The sequence below is a fragment of the Dromiciops gliroides genome, chromosome 2, assembly GCF_019393635.1.
Source record: "Dromiciops gliroides isolate mDroGli1 chromosome 2, mDroGli1.pri, whole genome shotgun sequence".
In the NCBI taxonomy this organism is placed as follows: Eukaryota; Metazoa; Chordata; class Mammalia; order Microbiotheria; family Microbiotheriidae; genus Dromiciops; species Dromiciops gliroides.
Window position 1 is genome coordinate 164133523 of NC_057862.1, and position 26908 is coordinate 164160430.

At 37.3% G+C, this 26908-nt stretch overlaps 1 protein-coding gene across 2 annotated transcripts in view; it reads right to left on the reverse strand.

The window, feature by feature from the left end:
• Nucleotides 1-26908, reverse strand: part of UNC13C (unc-13 homolog C) — a 716794-nt gene that overhangs the window by 528419 nt on the left and 161467 nt on the right. For both annotated transcript variants that reach the window (XM_043984190.1, XM_043984189.1), the window contains exons 3-4: nt 10492-10514; nt 9825-9886 (exon numbers count right to left, since the gene is read on the reverse strand). In XM_043984190.1, the coding sequence (XP_043840125.1) occupies nt 9825-9886; nt 10492-10514 (85 nt within the window). The remainder of the gene's footprint in view (nt 1-9824; nt 9887-10491; nt 10515-26908) is intronic.

Below are 26908 nucleotides of genomic sequence, written 5' to 3' on the forward strand. Positions count from 1 at the left end.
AAATGTTGCATGAAGTGATGTTTCTTATTGCCTTTGAGCACTCAGTGGAACTTAGTCCTTTATTTGCCTCTCCAAGGAGATATTATGGTCTATCCTTCCATTTAACAGCAACTTCCTTGCACCGTATTGTTTCAGTTAAAGGAGGAATAATGTCAAAATTGATACTACAATTCTTCCAGTAGCCCAATGATTCAATGCTTTTTGGGACAAGGGTTTCACATTTAAAGAACCAACTGTTAAGTAAATGTTTATAGATCACCTAAAAATCATGTGATTTTTGAGCCTACTTTTCCTACCACTCTAGCATCATCTCTGCAGCAGCAAATCAAATTTGTATAGCCCCTTTGGTGTTATAGTTAGCTTTATTGTTTGACACAACCAAAGAATCAATCACAAAGAAGGCAGCCTTTTGGTGCTAAGATTCTAGTTACTTAGACTAGTTGTTGGAAATCAGACAAAGTCTGTGGTTGAAACCACAGTCAATGCCTTTCTAACACAGTTGAAGCTGCCCAAGTTTATGGCATTACCCTTGAAAAACTAAGGGTCATTCTACACCATGGAAATAGGACTTTCATGGAGACTAGTTTTTATCATTCTTAGGAAATGATGCTAAACACAATTCAAACTTCAGGTATGTGATCAGCAAAATAACCACAAATCAGAAAAAAAATCTCTAGAAATGGTAAAAGGAAATATAAAACTAACATCCAAAAGGAGTAGCAACCAATGTCTCTAAAAGTCTACTAAATTGTTGGAAAGAAATATCTTCCCCAAATAAATGAATTCCTATACAGTGTCATCTAAAGAAAACTGAAAGTACTTTATAGGTATGGGAAGCACATTTTCCCTATAAAACTAGCAATAAGTCTCAAAACAGTGAGTTTATAGCTGAGTGGTTAATATTGCTGCAGTCAGACATTCTGGTGGGAATCAGTGAGTAAATGCTGTAATCAAGGAAGAGAGTGAGTATATCTCATCTACGCACATGAGAGAAACTAACATTTCAGTCAGATCAAAGAGTCTTCTACATTTTCCTAAAGTGAGTCAAACACCATGATTACAGAATTAATTTCATATCTAGAAGAGATCTTAAAGATTAGGTTCTCCCCACCCCATTCACAGAAGGTAAATGTACAGAGAAAAAAAAAAGCTAGTTTAGAAAAAAACATAAAAATTTGTTATCTTAAAATTAAAGTTCACATATCAGATTTTAGGGTTTATTAATATTATAGAATTCCCCATTACTCAACAAGCTTCCCAAATGCTAAAGAGGACTACAATGATTCATGTCTTTTTGCACTGTTTCAGACCTAATTATATGCATGATAACATTAATGCTACTTCCAGAGATTGGCTGATTTGGAGAAACAAAGTAAATTAGAAGCAAGGTTAAAGCCAGCTAAAATACCAGTAAGGATACATCTTGGTCATGGTCACATTTACATAACAATAAATATGACCCTGATGAATTCCACCTTCCCATAATGTTATTAATGCATAATCAATGAATTTTATTACCTGAATTCATAATGTCGGAAACTAACCAGAATGTTACTCAGTCATGTGCTTGTTTTACTACTTAAAACAATATGATCATGGACTTAAGGGCCCCAATAACACAACTTCATTTAATATCATGGTTTCATCATATTAATGATATCATTATTGTATGCTAATTATTATAATTAATAATTATATAATGTTAATCATATTTGCGGTTTTCAAGGAACTATACATATTGCATTTGAGCCTCCCCCAAAACCTGTGAAACAAGTACTACAGATATAGCTAGTCCTGTTTTACAAATTTGGAAAATGAGACACAGAGAGGTTACGTGGCTTTCCCAAATGTCACAAAAGTAGTAAATATCAGAGGTGGGTTTGAATTCATTCCTTTCTGGCTCCAAGTTCAATGCTCTATCCACTGTCATGGCGCCTTGTATTTTCTCAGAGCTCATAAGTAGCATTAGTTAAGACCCAACTTCTCTTTTATATCTTACACATATTTTAACATCTATTTGATTTCTTTTTGATAGGATCAACTGCAATGTCTTTCCTACTCTTTAACCTTTTTCTTGATGCTTTAAAGAATTTTATGTGATTAAGATTAACTATAAAAATGACAGGAATTTTTAGATTTTACATTCAAGAAGAAAGATTATAATTCTCTTACCCACCAAACTTAGACTTAGTTATATGAAATATGAACACTGCATTGTCAGAAAGCCAGGGAGAACTTGCACTATATCTTTAACCCTTTCTTCTTCATAACCAGGAACATAAGATGTTATTGAATGTTAAATAGTTTTGAAAGAGATTAGGCAACTTTCCTACTGGACCTCCCACCAAATGCAGTTTATGGTGGGCATAATATACATATTTATTAACTAATCTATGGAATGATTTCTTGGAAAAGGCAACTCCAGTATCAGCAGATTTAGCAAGCAAATTTTCAAGGGTGATGTAATTTTAGGAAAGAACAGACTGAGGAAGATACAAAGAGGGAAAGAAGGACTATGATAGTTACGTCAAGGTAGAAACATCAGAAGATTCAGATCTTATTTAGTTGAACTGAAGTAAAGCATACTTTAATAGTTTTGAATGTACAGTCCCCAGAATCTCTTACATAGGGACAATCACCCTCAAATATAGTTATAGGCTAAAGAAATTGTGAGAAAATAATGGGGTTCTAGGAGATCCAGAGAGCCTGGCCAAACCTTTCTTAAGGCAAGTCCAGAGTCAGGAGAATTTCAAAGGAAATGGAGTTTTACTTTGGACTGTGAATACCGACAATAGAAGTTACCTTACTCAAAACCACACCTAGTTAAAGGCTTTTTCCCCTCAAAAGGCTCCATACAGTACCGAACAACCCTCAAGTTCAGTAAGCCAATAGATTTGAATGATGCTAGCCAATTAGCTTTGAGCTGTGTGTAAGGGCCGCCTCTGCTCCTGACTGCTGGAAGTTTATGGGCTCTCACACACTCTCTTGGTTTTTAACAGTCAAGGAGGCAGGTGCAGATTATTCTTTCTCCCCTCTTTCCTAGGTAGGCTTCTGATCTTTCTGAGTCATGTGCCCTATCTCTTTACTAATATTTAATATGCTTTAATAAATGCTTAATGCCCCAAACTGGTGTAGTAGCCTCTAATTTCTAAGTAGCTATATATGAGAAGCCCCCAGCCATGTTTCCCTAAAACTTAGGACAGAAATAGGGCAACCCCATATAATTTTTTTTTTTTAGTGTGGCAGTAAAGGTTAAATGACTTGCCCAGGGTCACACAGCTAGTAAGTGTCAAGTGTCTGAGGCTGGATTTTGAACTCAGGTCCTCCTAAATCCAGGGCCTGTGCTTTATCCACTGCACCACCTAGCTATCACAACGCCTTATAATTTTAAATGTCTCAAAACAAAATTAAGAGAATCTGAAGTTCAAAAAAAAAAAGAGCTGGCCTGGACAGAAGGAAACTTGTGTTAAAGACATAAGGCTAATACTATGAAACCATGGGAAAGTAATTTCCCTTCTCTTGGCTTCAATTTACCCTATTTATAAAATACTTACTACAGTACCTGGAATAGCAGGTATTTAATGAATGACTTCCCTTCCCATCCCACATCTACAAAAAAATGCAAGTTGGTTTATTTTGTTCAATCACTTCAGTCATGTCTGTTTTTTTGTGTTCCCATTTGGGATTTTCTTGGCAAAGATACTGGAATGGTTTGTCATTTCCTTCTCCAGTTCATTTTACAGATGAGGAAAGTGAGTCAAACAAAGTTAAATGACTTGCTCAGAGTCACGCAGCTATGAGATGTCTGAATCTGAATTTGAACTCAGATCCTCCTGACTCCAGGCCTGGTGCTCTAACTACTGTGCCATTTAACAGCCCAATTTATTACTTATATATTATTTATATATTCCCTTTCAGCTCTACTTATGAATATGTATTTTCAAAAACTAATTTCTTTGGATTATATGAATGAAATCTATTTAATTCTAGATTTTATTTTTGCTTAGTTCTGTAGGAAATTAACCCATCACAATCTTTGTAAATACTTTTAAACCATATTATATATTAGAACAAAAACAATAAATTAGGAAAAGAAGGGACTAAAGAAACAAATGGGAAGCTAGATAATTCAGTGGATAGAGTGGTGGGCTTGGAGTCAGTAAGATTCCTCTTCTGAGTTCAAATCTAACCTCAGACACACTGGCTGTGTGTCCCTGGGCAAGTCATTTAACCCTGTTTGCCTCAGTTCCTAATTTATAAAATGAGCTGAAGGAAACGGCAAGCCACTATAGCATCTTTGTTCCCCGCCCCCCAAAATGGGGTCATAAACATGACTGAAAAATGACTGAACAATAACAAAAAGAAGTAAAAGCTCAAATGTGTCTGTAATTTCTGCAACCCATACATACCTGTTTATCTTATATATTTCTGGTTTGTCTTTCCATGAGCATTAGATAGAGTGTCCTCCCATGAAACAAGGAAGTAAATAGAAAATAAACAACTAGACTTCATGTTCTTTCCACAAATACTGGGAGATGCTGGGGAAAACCTTTAACTGATATACCTAGATCTGTGCAGCTAATCCCAAAGAAACAAATGATGTCCGCGGAAGAGAAAAAAAAAAATGGTGGCCCATTTACTAAATCCTTACTATTTAATAGGCTAAACAATCAAAGACCCTACTTAATCAGTGAGATAGGCTTGCAAAGACATGCTTTGCATCCAATTTGCCATTCCAAGAAGCCAAATGCCACCCTGCATGGGGGTGGAGAAGCAGGACACCCCAGTGGGCCACACTTTCCATTGCCAAAACCAGAGTCCTATTTTTGGAAATGAGGCCATGGACACAGCATAACCCCTAAGACAGAACCAACATATTCCAACAACCATGCCACCACTCCTACCTAAAAGGCCATGCTTGGTCACTTTGGAAGTCCAGAGCTTATCAGTATCTTTCCTAAAAAATGTGTCTCCATAAAATAGTCAAATTGTGGCCAGACCAGGGCACAAAAGAATGGGAATGTAACTTCAATTCTGGATTTGAGTTTATATTGGAGTAACTTTTTGGCCACTATGTCATATTTACCTTATAGTCAATTAAGACTCTCAGGTCTTTTCTGCTTAAACAACTGTCTAGGCACACCTTTCCTATCCTGTAATTTTACAGTTGTGCATGTGTGTGTGTGTGTGTGTCTTGTGTGTGTTTTAATAAGACTGTAGGACTTTTTTACTTATCCCTTTTACATTTTATATTATTAGATCTAGCTTATTATTTCAGCTTACTGAGATCATTTTAGATTCTGATTTTGTCATTCAACTAAATATCTATCCTTCTTGGATTTCCCAAATTTTATAAGCAAGTCATAAGTGCCTTAATGCAAATTAATGATAAAATGTTAAACAGAACATAATAAAAACTGAGTACAGAGACACTCCATCAACCCCAAGTCCTGTCATTAAGTTAGTTCTGAAAAACCCTAATTATCCTATGACCTGGTTAACATAGTACCAGATTTTTAATAAGGATTTCAGGAAAGACTGTCAAATGCCTTTCTGAAATCACAGCCTTCTGAAATACTCTGCCTATGATGTAGCGCTCATGAAATAACTCTATCAAAAATTATATTAGTGGCTTGTTCTTAGAAAGATCATGGTAATCTTAAGGTTTATGGCTTTCCTTTCTAGCATTCACTAGAATTTTTCCAAGAACATATCAAATTTACAGGTCTTCAGTTTGGAGCATCTACCTTCTTTCCCCTTTCAATCATCGTTGAGTTCCCAGAACTTCGATTTTTGTGGAAACATCAAGGCTGGAATGTCTTCATTCTCCTCCTGAGTCTGTTTCTGACTTTGTGTCCATTTAAAAACCACTCCCCAGAACCAGATACCTTAGTACCACTCCACTATCACTCCATTTTTTTCTTAGCTTCTTTTTGTATATTGTCTTCCCCACACATACACATTAGAATGCAAGCTCCTTGAGGGCAGGAATTATCTTTCTTTTTACCTGTATTTGTATCCTAGAGCTTAGCTCAGTGCCCAGCACATTGTAAACCCTTAACATCTCCTTTCTTCCTTCCTCCCATCTTTCCCAAAACACTGCTTGCTTATTTCCAGTGTGGTTGCACTTTGTCTAATCTGCTATTCTTCAAAAGCTAGGGACAATAGTTCAGAGTAATTTTATTGAGCAGTTCTTTCACTCCTGTTGGATTTAATTCCTTTGGGTCAGGTATATTAAATTTAATTGGGGACAGCCAGGAGCTCTTTTGCCATCTCTTTATTTCTCTTGAGTTTCAATTTCTTATTTTATTCACTTCATTCTATAATTAAATTCTAGTGTAGTCAAGGCTGCTATTTTGAGAGTAGAAAAAATGAGGAAGTCTTCAATAGACAACCTTAATATAGCTTAGGAAAGATGTGCACACCCTCCTCAGCATGGCACTGACTTACAAATGCCTAGAACAAGATAAAACTTTTTTAATATAATAGCCAACAGTGAAAGTTCCCCCCCCCTCCCGACATAACACCAAATTCTACAGATGCAGAATTTTATAGTTATGGACACTCACCTCGAAGGAAAGATCACGACCAATCCATGCATTATCCTATGTGACTCATGTTCATGTCTTCCCTTCAGTCTTCCACAGGGTTTTCATTCAATATACTAAGTGCTTTCTTTGTCTCTTAACATTATATAGGTACTAATGGAATAAAATAACTCTTACTGCTCTTGCTATATGACTGACTTTCCTCCCTTTCCAATTATACATGTCTTCAATGAATTCTTATACACTCACTGCTTTTCACCTGTGATACTTCATTGGGAATCTTTCCACTTTCGTTCTCTGGGTAATATATAACTCTATTTCTTGAGAGACTAGGAGTTTTTGATTCTCAGCCATATAACATCGCTAGGAAATTACTAATGATTAAAATCCGGGCATTCATTTCTGAGGCCAAAAATTCAAGTAATACAAAATCCACTGGCCCAAATATTCATTTCCTTGGAAGGAATAGAAATCAGAAGAAAAAAAAAAGGCAAGGGGGGGGGCCAGGGAGGAAGGCAAGGAATTCAGTCACTGGGTCTAAAACTAGAAACAACCTTAGATATCATTTGGTCCAACCTGCTCAGTTAATAGATGAGGAAACTGAAGGTTCAAATAAAGGTCTTTTGGTTCCAAATCCTGTGCTTCAGTTGAGACACCATGACAGCTCCATTATATGATTCTGGTATTGTCTACATTATGGATTCTATGTCACAAAAGAAGCAGAAAGGTGAGATACTTTTGCCTTGACTCTCAAACGGGGAATGAGGAGGAAAGGAGAGAAAACAAAGATTGCAATAGGAGTTTCAGGAGGCAGTAGATACTACCAACTTCTTTCTAAGGGGGATGTCATCAGCAATCAAGAAAGCCCACATTTGAATCTTCATACCCCTGAAACAAAACCTCAGTTTTTATCACCAATATTTTTCTAGTAATATTCTTTCTCTCTGTATGTGTCTCTCTGTCTCTCTCTCTGTCTCTGTCTGTGTGTGTATGTGTGATAGAACCCCAGTGTCTGAAGAATTATAGTTGCATATCACCAAAAGAACAATGGAGAGATGTATAGTGGGTATAGATGGGTTGTGACATATTCCCAAGTAATGCTTGGAGTAAGTTTGATATAATCAAGAAGATGTAAAAATGATGGAAAATGATGCTAGATGGAAAAATCTAGCCTCAGACACTTAGTTGCTGTGCAACCCTAGGGAAGTTACATGACCTTAGTCTGCTCCAGTTTCTTCTACTGTAAATTCTGGGTAATAATAGCTCCTACCTCCTAGGGTTGTTGTGAGGATCAAATGGGATAATATTTGTAAAGCCCTTAACAAAATGCCTGGCACATAGTAGGCATTTAATAAATACTCACTTCTTTCTTCTCCTTCTCTCTTCCATGTAATGAGAGTGAGCAGGACAAGTTTGTATTCTACATATTTCTCAAGAAGAGAAATGGAAGGGGCAGCTAGGTGGCATAGTGGATAGAGTACTGGCCCTGGAGTCAGGAGGACCTGAGTTCAAATGCGGCCTCAGACACTTAACACCTACTAGTTGTGTGACCCTAGGCAAGTCACTTAACCCCAATTGCCTCACCAAAAAAAGAAAGAAAGAAAGGAAGGAAGGAAGGAAGGAAGGAAGGAAGGAAGGAAGGAAGGAAGGAAGGAAGGAAGGAAGGAAGGAAGGAAGGAAGGAAGGAAGGAAGAAAGAAAGAAAGAAAGAAAGAAAGAAAGAAAGAAAGAAAGAAAGAAAGAAAGAAAGAAAGAAAAGAAAAGAAAAGAAAAGAAATGGAAGAAGTCATTTGATACCTCTGCTTCTCAGAGTTACATAGTAGTAGTAGCACAACTGAGATCCTAGTAACTCTTAGTTTACTACTCTTCTAGCATTTTACTCTGCCCAGGGCAATATAGATATATAAGATAGATCTCTTTTTATTAGAATCACCTTGGGAAATGGTTCCTGACTTTGTTAATCTGCTGATGAATAAAACTAGAAAGGAGATTTCTTCAATTTGATCTTAGGATAGTTTATTTCATATTCTGAAGTCTAGAACGAGTTTATAACTGCAGGGTTTAACTGAAATGCCTGTTAGATCAAAGAACTCTGCTAGTTTTCTGAAATCATCAGATTTTTGAGTTAGCAGCACAACCCAACCCTACCAGGGTTTGGTGATTCTTTCCACTTTCAAGCAGAAGTAGCATGGTGTGCAAATACATTACTCCACAAAGTGACAGAGGCCTTACCCCAAAGGCATTTGGTCATGCTGGATATTATCATTCTGACATTTTGATTAGTATCCATGGTGCAAGGAAAAATATCCCAGTAAGACATCCAAGTCAAGAAATAATTGAGCAAGCCCCCCAGTTTGTTAATACTTGACCATAAAATATATTTATGAGTAGCAGGAGGCTCTAAATAATTAAATCTATTTAGAATCTTGCATACAGATATTGAACTTTGGAATAAGCTAAAACTCACCTCGCCATTTGGTATTTTCCTGAATGACAATGATTATTTGGTCAAGTATCTGTGAATCCATAGGTGGGAGAACTCCATCCACCAATGTGGACTCATATCCCTAATATCCTTAGCACAAAACCTTGCATGTAGAAAACATTTAATAAGTGTTTGTTGACTGATGGGTTGAATAAATTAAAAAACAGTTATCAAAACTTATTAATTTTCAAACACTGTATAACTTAGATAAGAATTAGAAAGCTGTCTGAGGCTCAGAAATGTTAAATTACTTATCTATGGTCACAGAGCTGAGTCTGAGGTGGGACATGGACCAAGTCCCAAGATGGATTCAACATACCACCCTGTCACTCTCTTAGTATTTGTGGGGAGTCAAATCACACGCTTTTGATTTCATTCTTGTAGGAAACTCTCCTTGTGATTACCACTTGCATTGACAAAAACTGTAAAATAGTCCAGAACTTATAGTTTGGGAGAGTTGCCTAAGGGATCAATGTTCAATGAATTCAATGGTTTGCCCTTGGTCACAAAACTAGTATAAGCTAGAGAATGGATTTGAACCCATGTCCTTATGGCTTTTCTCCTATCCACATACCACAAATATCATGCCACTCCTTTAGATTATATGCATCTAAGAAAATAAAAGATTAGATTACCAACCATCTCACTGTACTACTGTCTGCATTTCAACTGCTTTCTCAAGAAAAATTAAAATCCTTTAACTCTGAGTGCAAAACTCATTGAAGATAATGATTGTGCAGGAGATGGAAAAAGCATAAGAAAGGATAAGACAGGCAGTGGATTTACACTTACCCAAATGCTTGGAGCGCACTGAATTGGGAAGCATCCAGACCACTCCCACTTACTATTCGAGCCTTAAATGAAGAATGAGAAAAGAAAAGACATTTAGCATTATACAGGTACATATTTGTGTCCTGGGAACACAGGTCAACTTCACTATACATGTAACACCTAGGATGACATATGCTAGGCAGGGTCAGCTGCAAGTCAAAGCTACTGTACTTTTGTGTGGTAGAGTGGTTTTTTGTTTTTTGGTTTTTTTTGTCCTGGGGTTTTTTGACAATTGGCTGTCAGCATTTACAAAAAGTACTGGGAAAATCCAGGCCAATAGCTTGTCTCCCCCATAGTAGTTCTGTTACAAATCTTGAACTATGTGGTGAAGATTGTGATGCATTCAGGAAGGACATGATTAGTCAGACATAAAAACAGATTCCATGTTTGACCGTAGCAGACCCCTAAGTTGGCAAATATGAAATAAAGGAAGCACAGCTGTGAGAGGCTAACATCTTAATAAATGCAACATATTGGAGAGACACTCAAAGGACAACCAAATGATGGAAAGCTGGGAAACATGCAGATATCAAAACTAAAACGAACCAAAAAACAGGTCAAATATATCACAAACAAACAAGGACAATAGACAAGTTCCCTTAGGAAAAAAAAAATGTGATTTTGAAACCTTTTCATCCACAGAACTGCTATCTGAAAGAGAATCAGGAAAAGAGGGGATAAATGTTAGATGAAAGAATTTCCAAGAAAAAATCTAAATATATGCATTTATAAATGAATAAACTATTACACTGTTACATTCCTTTAAAATAATAAATGAAAGTGAAAATTACTACATAATATCCCAGGGAACATGAATGGTTCATGCTCCTAGTACATATGACTGATAATATTATGAGAACCTGAAAAGATGCCAAATGTTTGCAAAGTTTTGTCACATTGGGGGAATAAAATGATTTTTCTGTTTTGGGCATCTCTGCATGTGTCACAAAATTCACACCAGACAGTAAACTTATGTACTAAGGATTGAAATTTATGAAAGGTGCCAAAGGTAAACTAGCTCAACCCTTCACCAAGGGATATGAGTTCTAGTCCCACCCCTGCCATTAGCAATACAATTTTTGGGAAACTGAGGCCCAGGGATATGAAGTGACTTGACCCATATTAACCCGGTATTTACATTGAGAGTTTCTTACTCTAAAATCCAATATTATCAGTTCTCCACAGCTAATTAAACCACCCCCATGGGTTACAGTTTCAGTATTTGAGTACCTTCAACAAATTGAATTTTTAGGTCATGTTTGATTCTAACATGATCAAATTCACAGTCTACTTATCTATTTTACCCAGAAGCATTTTATACTATTGTTTTCAAAGTGATTGTATTTATTCATGCTAATAACAAAAGTGGAACTAATCAAATGGATAGGGTAAGATGGGAAGGGAAGAGGTATTCTAGTTAATTTTTCTCTTTTTAATTTGACCCTTGTGGCAAAAAAAATAATAATAATCTCTCAATCCTTTTATTTTACTTATTAACTATATTCCATATCAATTGTATTTTGGTCTATTTTTGATGATTTTCTGATAGGCCAAGGTTGCTATTCTAAATATCAATTTCATTAGACAGTACAGGTACATATAGATGGGGATTCAGAAGGTGATGGACCTAAGAATCAATTGTAACTAGCTCAAGGAAACTACAGAATTGCACAATACAATTCTAAGAGTCTAGGAATCTGGGTTCTAGTCCCACTGATCCTCATACCAGCTGTGTGTGACTCTGGGGACAGTCAATTAATTTCTTTGGGCCTTGCTTTCTTCATCAGTAAAATGAGGTAGTTGAGGGGCGGGGGGACGGGGCGGCTGGGTGGCACAGTGGATAGAGCACCAGCCCTGGAGTCAGGAGGACCTGAATTCAAAAATTCAAATCTGGCCTCAAACACGAGCTGTGTGACCCTAGGCAAGTCACTTACTTCAGATTGCCTCACAAGAAAAGAAAAAAAAAAGAAAAAAAAAGTAATTGAACTAACTAGATGATTTATATAATGTCCTTTACAGCTCTTTCTAAATCTGATTTTTTAAAAAAATAAATAATTCTCCCTCATTATCTTACTTTTTATGAATTCTATTTTGATATGAAAAAGAAGAATGCTAAACAAAGTTTAGTTTAATACAGAGGTCTTATAGCTCCTTTTTAGATTAAATAGTATGTAGTTAAAAAACACTGAAGCCTCAGTCCACTTCATTGGATCATTTTCCAATGAACAGAAGAACAAGGTTCTTCTGGTAGTCCTATAAGTAAATCTTCTGGGGCCGAAGACCATATGCTGAATTTTTTGACATAAATAATTAGTATTAGAACTGCTATCCAGTACATGAATTTTATGAGCATGGCAGAATATTCAGAAAAGTTTTGTGATTAGAAAGAAATATTTCTTTTGTTCCTTCATGCAGGAGAATAACTGATAAATGGTTTAATCTGTAAATAGTCTATATTCTTCCATCACCCTGCAGATATAATTTCATACTTATTGGGAGATGGCATGGGAAACCAGTCACTGATTTTTCACTATAAATAACCATTTTTATTCATCAACTGTTATCCCACAAAATAATAGAAAAACAATTCAATTTCATATCTTCAATCCTATATACATTTAACCTATCCTTTCTATTTTCTAAGACAAAAGAATACTATCATTTTCTCTTTAGTAAGGGATTCAGATGTATATTGTATACACACACATAGATAGACATGTGTGGCTTTCAAGCATTGGAGGAGAGTTGGGAGACCTGGGACCTACTTCTGTTTCTGCCGTTTATCAGTGTGATCTTAAGAATATTGTTCAGCCTGCCTAAGCCTCAGTGTCATCTACAAAAGAAGATGGGTGGACCAGATCATGATAAGAATTCCTATGTATTCAGTGCTTTAATGTCTAAAAAAACCAAAAAACCAAACAAAAACAAAAAACTTCCCTGAAATCTGTACTAAAGGTAACTACTATATTATCCCTATGTTACAGATGAGAAAAGAGAAGTTCACAGGTTAAATGACTTGCCAATTGTTGTTCAGTTGTTTCAGTCATGTCCAACACTTCATAACCCCATTTGGAATTCTCTTTGCAAAGATACTGGAGTGGTTTGCCATTTCTTTTTCCAGCTCATTTTACAGATAAGGAAACTGAGGCAAACAGGGTGAAGTGATTTCCCCAGGGTCACACAGTTTAGTAAGTGTCTGAGGCTGGATTAGAACCCAGGAAGATGAGTCTTCCTGACTATTGACTTGGCACTCTATCAACTGCCCTGACTTGCCCATTGTTACATGGTAAATAAATAAGTACCAGATCCCAGACAAGAGTCCCTGTTCCCTGATTTCAATTCCAATGTTTTATTTTTCTTTTTTAAAGACATTTATTATATGAGTTTTTTTTCATTAGGAGATATTTTTTCCCATTAAAACATGCTTCCCTTCTAGAGGATTTTTGAGGTTCCTTTCAGCTCTAAAATCCCATGTTTTTGTTTTTCTGTTTCATATTCATTACGTTTTTTGTTATATTTGGCAATTTTTATTCTCTCATTATTGTCACACAAAACAAATGCAATTTCATATCTATATTGTACATACATTCTAAAAAAGCTTACCTTTTTTCCAAAGGGGTGGGGGGAGGGGAAGAACATCACAACCTTTTTTTTTTTTCCCCTTCAGTAGGTTATTCCTATTTCATTAATCATGTTTATGTATGATACTGGCAAGGGGCAGTAAGTCACAGTCACAGCTCCATCTGGCTTTTCTACTGGCATTGCAAACTGAACACATCCAAAACTGGGGGGAAAAAAACCACCTTTTTCTCCAAACTTTCTTCTTCTCCTCATTTCAAACATTGTCAATTCTCTGATATTCTCCCTGTCTCCTATGTTCAAACCTTGGATTTATTCTTTCACTTGTTCATCTCTCTTAATTCTTCTATCAAAACAGAGAGCCCTGTGGATTCTACTTTTGTAAAATTCTATGTAAAATCTCTTACATCCATCTCCTCTATTTCCACTGCCACCACACTCATTACCATTTCCATGATTATTACAATAGCTTCTTCAAACAGTTATATATACCTCCATTCTCTCTCTTTGCTCTAAAATATTCTTTTTTGTTTCTTCCAGATTAAAATTCATTACTTCTGATATTCTGATCATGTCACTCCTCTGTTCAAAAACCTTCCCTAACTCCCCACCCTTTATCAAGTAAATTTTAAACACTTTCTCCTGGCATTCAAGGTCCCCTAAAATATAATTCCATGCTACCCTTAAGCCTTATTTAAGTTAACTCACTCACTGACCTCAGCAAAATTAAACTGTTCTTGGCCCTTGGAATATGACCTAAGGTAAACTCTTTTCTCTGCCCCTCCCCATAACTTTTCTCATGTTGTTCCTGCCACCAGAAATATCCTTCCTGTCTTCTTTTGCTAATGGAATTCCCATCCATTCTTTAAATTTCATCTTAAACACCACCTCTACCATGAAGCTGCCTCTGCTTTACCTTGTTCATAATGACCTTCCACTCAGACTTCACATAATACTTTGTTCTGTAACTCTCCAGTGAACCTATCAGATAATCTTATAATATATTGTTATCTGTGTGTATTAATCCCCTCTCAGACTTTAAACTCCATAAGGGAAGTGATCATCACTAATCTAAGTTTTATTTTTACTTTCAGGGACTACCACAGTGCTCTATGTAGACTAAATGTGTAAAAATATTTAAGGAATATAATATCTAAGGAAAATAAATTCTAGGTTCCTTTCTCACCCAAGGCTACCATTAAATCTTTTCAAATCAAAGGCCTTTGGAGATGATGGAATGTGTTGGCCATTATGAGCTCTGAAAAACACTAATGTTTTGTATTAGTCACCTGCAAGTAATTTGTGTTGTTCTTTAGCATAATTCATATCAAAGATTGTGCTTTACTTTTTGTCAAAGAATATTTGTAGGAGCTAGAGGAGGTTCAGAGAGGAATACTTTATATGATCAAAAAAGATGAAAGGAGCTCCATTGAGGACAAATTATTAAAAAATAATACTAGGGGCAGCTAGATGGCTCAGTGGATAGAGCACCAGCCCTGGAGTCAGGAGTACCTGAGTTCAAATTCGGCCTCAGACACTTGACACTTACTAGCTGTGTGACCCTGGGCAAGTCACTTAACCCCAATTGCCTCACCAAAAAAAAAAAAAAAAAAAAAATAATAATAATAATAATAATAATAGTTTCAGTAGTCAAAAAAAATGAAGGTTCAGTGGGAATGTAATTGAATTCTAGGTATTGAGAGGTGCATATGTCTAGAGTGGTCCTAATTGTGTTCAACAAATTCTGAAATACTTAAAATATAAATCATAGCTTAGAACTTAAAGATGGACAGTGTAATGTGATAGCAAAAGTATTTGACTACAAGTCAGTAGATCTTGGTTTTATGACAATAAAGGAATTATTACTTTACTTTGGCACACAATGATAGGAATAAACAAGGAATATGGCAAGAGACAGTAAAGATTGAAATCATCACTAGATTAATTACAGTTTGAATAAATGCTTGGATAGGATATTGACAAAAATCATCTTTGGTGTCATTTCCAAGCTGTCTGAGGCTGCTATCATGGACTGTGAGAAAATGGGTAGTTAGTTGTCTTCTCTCAGCGAGGATATAACAGTTAATCATACCCCTCCTGACCTGCTTGTAGGACAAAGGTCTCGGATCTTTTCCTCCCCCTCTGGCAAACGAAATCACATGGTTCTAGGAGCCCGGGATGGTCTCAGGTCCAACTGGTCTCAATTAGGTCCCGATTAGCTAGTCTTTGCTAGTAGATTGTAACCCTTGAGTAATTAATTAGTGATGAAAAAGGGGAGGGTCCATTCGCACTAGGGACTAGGGGATAAAATGGGGCCCCCATTAGCTGCACACTAGGGTGTCTCCTCACGAGAAGGAAATAAAAAGCCTTTTTTCACCTCTCTGCTGAGTTCCCGAGGATTATTGAGAGGAGAAGAGGGGAATGTTTAGCCTGGAGAAGAGAAGATTTAGTAGCTACCTTTGAATAGCTGACGGTTGCTGGTGGAATTAGATTTATCTTGCTTGTCCCCAGAGGGAAAAACTAGTAGTGACGCTGAGTAGATGAAAAGGCTTAAATTTAGACTTGACATCAGGAAAGACTGGGACAGTTAGGTGGATAGAATGCCAGGCCTGGAATCAGAAAGATCTGAGTTCAAATCCAACCTCAGACACTTACTAGCTGTGTGACCCTGGGCAAATAGTTCAATCCTGTTTATCTCAATTTCCTCACCTGCAAAATGAGCTAGAGAAGGAAATGGCAAGCCACTCCAGTATCTTTGCCAAGAAAATCCCAATTAGGTTCATGATGAGTTGGGCATATCTGAAACGACTGAACAACAACAGGAAAGACTTCCTAGTAAGCAAAGCAATCCAGGATTGCAATGGGTTGCCTTCAGAAGAAAGGGGTCTCCCAGTCCACTGGTCTTTCAGCAAAAGTTCTATGAGCACACTTGCCATATATTGTTAGAAGGAATTCTTTTTCAGGCAAGGATCACATTAAATGGCTCCTAAATCCCTCCCAATTTTGAAATTCTGATTCTTAGGACAAAATATCTTGATACCATTGTCATACAAAACATTTCCCATTTAACTAATGAGGAAACCGATGCAGAGAGGTTGCCCAAGATCTTACATCTAGCAAGGGATAAAGGTAAGATGTGAAATTTCTGATTCCAACTTCTTGGAAGATATCTATTCCTACGTTCTTATGACACTAAGGAGAACTGAAGTTGATTTGTAGAATCAAAACATTGTGACCACTGCTAGCCCCTACCATCAGCATTCTTCAAAGGACAGAAATAACTTCAGATATAGACAACAGTGGTCAGTTTATATAGAAGCTGTTGTGCCTGAAAGTACAGACTCGTTAGGGACTACTCCTTATGTGCTCATTGTAACCTGATGCTGAGACAGTAGCAACATAACAGCAAGAAATGTACTATGGAACCATAGGTGGTGCTGTCATTTCCCTTGATAGTTTCCCTTCCCAGAGGGGACAAGTACCAACAGAGCAAAACACAATGGAATGCGTAGGTCCATGAACCACCACAAGCATGTTGCCCCATTGCTGCAGTCATCCTAACTCCATCCATCCATCCATCTCTCTCTCTCTCTCTCTCTCTCTCTCTCTCTCTCTCTCTCTCTCTCTCTCTCTCTCTCTCTCCTCTTATGTAATTTCTGTCTGTAGATGCATAAGAGGTCTAACTCTCATGCCCTCAATGCAAGTACTGCACAGTCTTTATCACTGAAATTTCCTGGCTACCTACTGGCTTGTCATGGACAGAAATGTCATTTAATTATCCCAGGACGGGGGCAGCTAGGTGGCGCAGTAGCTAGAGCACCGGCCCTGGATTCAGGAGAACCTGAGTTCAAATCTGGCCTCAGATACTTGACACTTATTAGCTGTGTGACCCTGGGCAAGTCAACTTAACCCTCATTGCCCCACCAAAAAAATAAATAAATTATCCCAGGACAACCACTACTCTTCCCTTCCTGAACCTGTACTATTGCTATTAAGTTTGAATATTGTAGTCCTTAATGTACCCCCACTGATTTAGTTAAGTGGCATCAATTCACAAAAAAATTGAAAGTATTCTACAGTTTATCTGAGCTATATGCTTAGTCTCTTTCTCCCCCTAAAAAATGCATAAGAATTCTGTTTAGATGCTTTCTCACCTTCATACCTTTCATTATAAAACAGAATTTCTTGTTACCTTAAATAATTCAGTTATCATATAATCTCTCCTATCATTACTGACCCTTTAGCTTCAAACCTGGAAAATGAACCTCAAATTCTTTCATTCATTAATTCATTTAAAACCATTGCTTCAGTGGTGGATATGTGCAAATCACTGTACCATCCCCTGGGGGAAAAGACAAAGATAATGAAGAGCACATTTCTGTATCCTCAAAGTATACAATTTGCCAATAGTGAAATGTCTCTGACAAAAATGCAGTAACTCTATGACAATTATAATCCAATCTTGAGAGAGAATCAAACAATATTACATGGTATAAAGGGAGGAAAAAGGAGACCATTTCTGTCTAGGGATCAATAATCATCCTAAGGATATATGAAGAAATTTCATAGATTCTGGTGTCAGTAAAGACCCTTGTACTCTGTTGTACTCTGTTGCCTCCAACGTCTGACTTGAAAAAATTTTTGAATGGATGAAAATAAAACTATGGGCCTAAAGACTCAGGCCTCCTTTTGGTAAATAAGACCTTTTAAGACAGGGTAGCATTATATACTGAATAAAGCACTGGACTTGGAATGAGGAAGCACTGGTTTGAAATTCTGCTATGTCGTACTAGCACCATCAATTTTTTTTATTTTCTTTATTTTTTTTTTGTGGGGCAATGAGGGTTAAGTGACTTGCCCAGGGTCACATAGCTAGTAAGTGTCAAGTGTCTGAGGCTGAATTTGAACTCAGGTCCTCCTCAATCCAGGTCTGGTGCTTTATCCACTGTATCACCTAGCTGCCCCTTAGCACCATCAATTTCACCATCATTTAACCCCTCTGTGCCTCAGTTTCTTTACATGTAAAATCTGAGTGTTGGAAATTGCCTCTAATGTCTCTTCCCGGTTTAAATCTATTATTCTTTGGGCAGGCCACTGTTACCTTGACCGAAATTATTATTATTATTATTTACAATAATATCTAGTATTTATATAGTACCTTGAGGTTTATGATAGACAGATGGGCAGAAAGATAGACAGATGAATAGATAGATGGATGGATAGATGGACAGACATAGATAATTTCATGTGGTCCTCACTCCAACCCTGTAAGGTAGATACTATTATTATTATTATTCCTGTTTTACAGATAAAAATACCAGGGTCTGAGAGAGGCTAAATGATTTATTTGCCCAAGGTCCCAAAGCTAGTATCTAAAGCAAAATTCTACTCAGGTTCTGCTGACTCCAAGTCCAGTTCTCTATCCAAGCCTCTACCCCTAGCATGACTACCCTCCTTTGAATCTAGGCAGGAAATCTTTCAGACTCACTGGGGTCAGTCGCAGCTGTACACAGATCCAAGTTAGCAATTGTTAATTCTGTTCTTTACCCCCTTTTTGGAACTTCCCTAACCTTCAGTCACAGAAACAATGGGCCATGATGATAAAGTATAAGGGGTGAATAAACTGCCATCCAGGAGTAAACTGCTTTGATAAATTACTTCTTTCAGGACAATGAATGGTTATCCAAAGGAAAAAAAATTGTGCGCACAATTTCTTGGCACAGATGTTACTCCTGCTAATTAACCATAGGCACAGGTCCTGTAGAGCACAGAAGTAAAATGTGGAGAGAGGAGATGGCTTTGCCAATAAATATTCTGTCTCTCAGGTGGAATTTTTTTAATGCGAGAGAAAATGAGCATATTGATCTTATTTGCAAAATGAGGAAGCTGGACTTGGTTTCTTTTGGCCCTTCCCACTCAAAATTCCATAATCCTATGATTTTTTTTAGCATTATTCCCTAGTTGTACATAATAAGAACTGCATAATATTTTCCCTTCTTTTTGTAGTTGACATTATTTCAGTGCTATAGGGAAGTCTCAATGAAGAAACTCCTTTATCAATGCAGATTAAGATCTCCCTTCCAACTTGCAGTCTTAAAGGAGCTACCTGAGACATTAAGTATTTGAGACATTCAGTGTCACACAGCCACTCTTTATAAGAGGCAGAAGGTCTTGAATCCTCCCTACTCCTGCCTTTGAGGCCAGCTCTCTGTTCACCGTCTCACACTGTTTTCCAAGTGCATGCTATGTCTTTTTAGGGTCCATCTATAGCACTTTAAATTATTTTTCCTGATTTTTTTCTTTTTTTTTTTTTTAAATTCAACTTTATTTTCAGATTCACACTTCTTTCTTCCTACCTACTTCCCTTGCCCCTAAGGTGAAAGTAAGGAGGGGAAAGAGCTCCTGTTACAAGCATGTATAGTCAAGCAAAATGAATTTCCACCCTGACAATGTCCTCTCCCTGCCCCTCCCCACAAATGTTTCAATTTATAACTGATTCTATTACCTCTCTATCAGGAGTTAAATAGTATATTTAGTTATGAGTTCTCTTGAACTGTGGTTGGTCATTGGGTTGATCAGAGTTGCTAAGTTTTTCAAAGTCTGTTTTCTTTACAATATTATTGTCATTATACAAAATATTCCTCTAGTTCTGCTCACTTCACTCTATATCAGTTCACATACATCTTCCCAGGTTTCTCTACAACTGTCCCCTTCATCGTCCAAACACTATTCTATCAAATTCATATGCCAGCACTTTTTCAACCATTCACTAATTGAAAGGCAAAACCTCAGTTGCTATTTTTTTGCCACCACAAAAAGATTTGCTACAAATATTATTGTATATAGGGGTACCTTTCTTTTTCTCTTTTCTCTTTGGGGTATAGACCCAGAAACACTCATAATTGTAAGTAATCAACTACATTTTATATTTTGCTTATCTGAAGCATATCTATGAATTAAAAAATAGGGGAGAGGAAAAAGGGGAGGGAAAGGATGAAGGCAAGGTGAGAAAAGAAAGAATGATTAGAAAATAAGAAATGGAATGTGTAGAAACATACCAGGGCAGGGTTTCGTAATCTGTCCATAAAAAGATTGTGGGGTGGCCTGTGAACTTTCCATTTTTAATATTTTGATAATAATATTACTTTTTTGAAGTGTGATACATTTTATATAAAGACATTATTATGAGAAGAGGTTTATAGGCTTCACTCCATTGCCAAGGGGCAACAGAGGAAAAGGAACAAGCTTTTATTGAATGCCTACTATAGGTCAGATACCATGCTAAGCACTTTATAAGTATTTCATTTGGTCTTTACACACAACTGGGTATAAGATAGGCATTATTTTAAATCACAATTTTACAGTTGAGAAAACCAAGGCAAAGAGATGCTAACTTGCCAAGGGTCAAGCTATATTTGAACTCAGGTCTTCCTGACTCCAGGGCAGGTAGGTGGCACAGTGGATAGAGTGCCCAGGCTAGAGTCAGGAAGACTTGAGCTAAAATCTGGCCTTAGACATTTACTAGCTATGTGACCATGAGCAAGTCATATAACTGTTTGCTTCAGTTTCCTCATCTGAGCTGGTGAAGGAAATGGCAAACTACTCTAGGATCTTTGCCAAAAAACACCTCAAAAGGGATTATGAAGAGTCAGACACAACTGAAAAGTGACGATGAAACAACAACCACCACCACCAACTTCCTAATTCCAGGTCTGGCACTCTATCTACCATGCAGCCTAGGTAGGGTTAACTAAGTAGGGCTCCATCATATCAAAAAGGTTATGTTCTAAGTGCCATAAAGGAGACTGTTAAGAAATCCAAGTCCAAGAAAAATTTGTTATGCACCAACTCAGTAGAGGGATGAAAAATGCCATAGGTCCTTCCAGTATGCACAACATATTCAGTACAACATACAGTGTGATAAAAGCAAAGGAAAGATTCAGACAAAGTGCAACAGGAATGTTTAAGAAGACAGATCACTTTTAGCTAGGGCGACCAGTAAAGTTTTCAGCACCTGAGATAAGTCTGAAAGGAAGAAAAGGTTTTCAAACAGCATAAATGATGAGATGGAACATTCTGGGGATAGATGGAAGTGTGGATATTCAGGACCAGATCAGGGAAGAACTATCAGTCCAATTAGCTCAAAAAGAGTGTGAAAGGGAGAACTAGGGGAAACACCTAAAAAAGCAGGTTGGAGGCATACTATACAGGAATGATAATGCCTGACTTAGGTTTGGAGGACTTTGCATTTCTTATCTGTTAAATGAATTGCCTAAACTAGGTGACTTGTAAAGTGCATACCAGCACTTAACTGCTCAATTTCTTCCTATAAAAAGTTCAATTTCTTCATATAAAAGGAGAGTGAGGAGGGGATAATGGTACAACCTCATAGGTCTGTGATAAAATAGTTTCCATTTGTTAAGGTGTTCTAAAAATGTGAGCTATTATCACTGATACTCTATGCATCCTTCAAACCCGAAGTCAACTATCATTTCTTTTGTGAATTCTTCCATCCTCTACCATGGTGTCATTCTCAAATGGAAATGGATCCCTGTAGGCTGCACAGAAAACCACAGATTAACATGATCTGTGTTGTATTGTATTTTATTAAACATTCCCAGTTACATTGTAATATAATTCCCCTAACCGCACCCCTCCAACTCAGAAATTTAACATCTCTGCTAGTCCAAAGTAATCTCTCCCTTCCCTAATTCTCTTGCAATTATTGTCTGTGACAATGTGATATGGCCAACAAAAATACCAATGACAACTAAGACTAGATAAGAGAAACACAGTGCCCAGAATAAGGAAGGGGATAGTCTAACCTTACTCTACACAATCAGAGTATATTTGGAATGTTATGTTCATTTCTGAGCACCACATTTTAGTAAATATATATACAACCCAGAGAATGATAAAAGGAAAGTAACGAACATGGTAAGTGGCCTGTAAGTGGCCTGGAGATCATTCCATACTAGGAGCAGGGGATGTTTAACTTGTAGATTTATGAGGTATATATGATCATTGTTTTTAAGTACTTGAAGAAGTTAAATCTCTGGAACCAGGATTTAACTTGCTCTGCTTGGCTCCAGAAGCCAATTAATGAAGGGAGAGGTCAGTTTGGCCTGGATGAAGGAAGAATTTTAAAAAAGAGGGCAGTTGACTTGGCCTTTGAAGGATGAATAGCGTATCTGTAATAATAAGTACTTTAAGACATAGAAACTATTTTTCAGCATAATCCTGTGAGGTTGTATCATTATCTTCTCCTCTTTAAGATGAGAAAATTTAATTTCTGAACAGTTAAGTGACTTGTCTGTGATTATAGGCACTTTAGAAATCATCCAGCTCAACTCAGCCATTTTAAAAATGAGAAATGAGCTCCATCCTTTACTATTTATATGAACCTTGAGAAACTCTGTGGTCCTGTTTCCTTATTTGGAAAAAAAGAGTTTAGATCAGATGACTTCTATTTTTTTTGCTCCACCTCTAAATCTATAATCTCAAATCTTCAACTGAGGCTCAGATATTGATTCCCCCAAGGTACGTTAGCCACTTAAAGTTGAACCAATTTGATGCTGATGGAAGAATTTTGGAACACTTACCAAGTTGATCAAAAATCTTTTGGAGGGTCCATAGCTTTGGCATCCCTCAATTCATATCCTTATAGATGCCTTAATATTGATCTAAGACAAGGATTCTTAAACTTTGGGGGGTCATAGACCCCTTTGGCAGTCTGATGATACCTACGAATCCCTTCTTCAAATGTATAAAATAAAATAAATATTACAAAGTACACCAATTAAAATAAAATATAATTCTTAAGTTAAATTTAGCTACATGTAAAATGCCTGTAGTAAAATTTATTTTTTTAAATCTTGATATTTATATTTCGCTGTAATTGGGGTACTTCTTCCTGAGCAGGTAGGTAGCATAGTGGTTAGACTGTTGGACTTGGAGTCAGAATAACTCATCTACCTGAGTTCAAACACTTACTAGCTGTGCTACCCTGGGCAAGTCATTTAACCCTGTCTTCCTCAGTTCTTCATCTGCAAAATGATCTGGAGAAGGAAATGGCAAACTATTCCAATAGCTTTGTAGAGAAAACCCCAAATGAGGTCAAGAAGAGTCAGACACAACTGAAAACAATTTAACAATAAAGACCCACCCCCCCCCTCCCTTTTGTTTTTTTTGCGGGGCAATGGGGGTTAAGTGACTTGCCCAGGGTCACACAACTAGTAAGTGTCAAGTGTCTGAGGCCGGATTTGAACTCAGGTACTCCTGAATCCAAGGCCGGTGCTTTATCCACTGTGACACCTAACTTCCCCCCCCCCCTTCTTAAAGCTCTTCCTTTAGGTAAGCATCAAGTTAGTTTCAAAAGTCAATATTCTCATTTATTTCCTCAAATCTTGTGTACAAAAAGGATCAGGAAGGAACAGTGTAGAGGGATGGTTTGGAGCTTCCAAGGTGCGGGTCTGTTTTGTACTCTATAAAAATTAAAGTAAATCAGTGTGATAAGATATATAATAATGTCTCTTTTGGACTATGATTGTGAACTCATGTAATACTTGTAAGTCTTGCAACAAGTACTAATGGATAGCTAGCCTTACTTCCCAGAGTTACATTGCAATCATTAGTATTCTCTGAAGTTAAAGTAAGAGTAATGTGGTATAAGAGCCTGCATATAGTAACTGCTCAACTGAGCCACCCATCCAGCTGCTAGATTCAGACATTAATTCAATGCTTTAATCAGCTTCATTCTAGGAAACCATTTAAAATAGGGGACAATTTTGCTATATTCAAGAGCAGACAAGAAAAAAAAAGAACTCAAACCAAGTTTGAGTTCAATCCTCAGCTCTGTCTAAGTAGGCCTTGGGAAAAAATAAAGAAATAATGGTTGTTCATTTAAATTAAAATGTTCATTTAAACATGTGGCTAGAATTAGGAATTCATTGTTTGGATGGTAGATAATTATATGTTTTCCTAATGAGTAGAAACCTTAAATAATAATTTCAAAATCGACTCTATAATCTGTCATTTATTATGTCTGGCTGTCAATGACTCCCATAGGATGATGGGTAGAATTAATGTATAACTGTTCTTGCTCTATCAGAAATGTAGCCAAGACTGTTATCTAAGCACCTAAGTCATTGTAGACTTGCCTATAGCAACAAATTGATCCTCTATCATGCAGTAAATTTCTAAATCCAGCCATAGCTTACAAGATGCTTGGTCTGGGTGGGCAACATGGATACAACACACCGTTGTGCTGGCTGCCTTCCCACAGATAAGCTACTGGGGGAAAACACACAGAGATATAACCCTAATAAGTGAAACTTCCTAAGAAACATAGACAATGGCATTCATGCCCTATTTTATTACCTATGTGACCTTGGAAACTCCCTAGGCCTCATCTTAAATATCTTCAAGGTAACACTGACTAGATGATCACTTCTAATTATCCACCTATGAGGCTTACTGAGGTCCGATTATCACTCTGTATATAACCAAATCTGGCCAAAGGCAATAAGCTTATGGCCAGCCTGATAATATACCAGCATTACTCACAATTAGGGAGCAGAAGTTGAGAACTGAAATGAACCAATGGATTCTTCAATCAGAGGACTTATAAAATGTTGGGTACTATAGAGAGTCTAAAAAAAAAGGAAAAAATGGCTCTGCCCTTGAAATGCTTACTTTCTGGGGGCAGCTAGGTGGCACAGTGGATAGCTGTGTGACCCTGGGCAAGTCACTTAACCCTCATTGCCCTGAAACAAACAAACAAAAACAAAACACAAAAAGCTCGTGAAGACCTAAGTAATAACCTCTGTAAGACACACAGTATATAGAGGGTTACGTTACTGGGGAGATACCAGCAGCACAAGGAACCATAAGGAGCCTCCTGCTTAAGCTAAGTCTTAATGGAAACCAAGGATTCTAGGAGGCAGAGAGAAGGAAGAGCATTGCAAGATAGCAACAGTCAGGACAAAGGCAAAAAGATGGGATCTGAGGCACAGGCAGGAGAAAAAATAGGAGGAATAATATGCAAGAAGATTAGAAAGTTAGGGGCCAGGTTTGGGAAAGGCTTTACATGCAAAACAGAAAAGTTTCTATTTGATCATAGAGGTGATTGTTGCTGTTGTTCAGTCATTTCAGCCATACCCAACTCTCTGTGACCCCATTTGGGCTTTTCTTGGCAAAGATACTGATGTGGCTGGCCATTTCCTTCTTCTTTTTTTTTTTTAGTGAGGCAATTGGGGTTAAGTGACTTGCCCAGGGTCACACAGGTAGTAAGTGTTAAGTGTCTGAGGCCAGATTTGAACTCAGGTACTCCTGATGACCATTTCCTTCTTCAGCTCATTTTGCAGATGAGGAACTGAGGCACACAGGGTTAGATGATTTGCCCAGGGTCACATAGCTAGTAAATATCTGAAGCAGGATTTAAACTTAGGTCTTCCTGACTCCAGGCCTGGCACTCCTTTCACTTGGGCCACCTACCTGCCCCTCATAGAGATAATAGGGAGATATTATTGAGTGTGATATGATCAGACCCAGCTAGCTCATTTTACAGCAAGGTAAACTGAAATCCGAAGAACATATGTTCAACATCATAAAAGTAGCAGAAACAGAATTCAAATCCAAGTTCTCCAGGGCTCTTCCCATTCCTTAAATATTTACTGGATGAACCGTTATACTTGGATGCTGGTAATAGCAGCAAAATCAAGTTCCCCTCTCGTTGGCCCCACTATTCCCCATAACTATGCTGTTAGCATAATTATGATTCATATCCATATAACTCTATAAGGTTTGTAGAGCTCTTCCACCTCAGTAATCTTGTGAAGTAGGTAATACAAATATTCTTAGTCTGATTTTGTAGAAAAAGAAATTGAATTTCTGATAAATTAAGTTGCCCAGAATCACCCAGGTACAAAGTGTGTTCTGAGGTTCATTTCACTTGCAGGTCCCTTGACTCCCAATCCAACACTATCTACCATGGTTCCTCTTAATGGTGTTAGCTCTAATATCTTTGATGCAATTTTTACATATACCAGAACTGGTTGTACTTTCTGAAGTTAGATATCAAATCCACAGAACATTTCTGCAGAGATTTGACACTCCAGCAAATAGAGGAATAGGGATAGGGCAGCTGCACCTGTGATTTCACTGGAGTTAGGACCTCCTGGATGAGGAACTTCCTTCTAGTAATGTTGATCAGCAAGTTATAGACTTAAAGGGTTGTCAAAAGCATTGCTCTATTAAGTGAATTTCGAAAGATCACAAAGTCAGTGTCAGAGATGAGACTTGAACACAGACCTTCTTGATTTCAAGGCTTGCTTTGTATTGATTATGATATACCATTTCTTCTCACACAACAGAATTATATCACTACTCTGTTTCTTGCATGGCTTCTGATATTGGACACTGATATTGATTTCCTTTTATTTAAAAGCCCTCAAGCTTGGAATGGT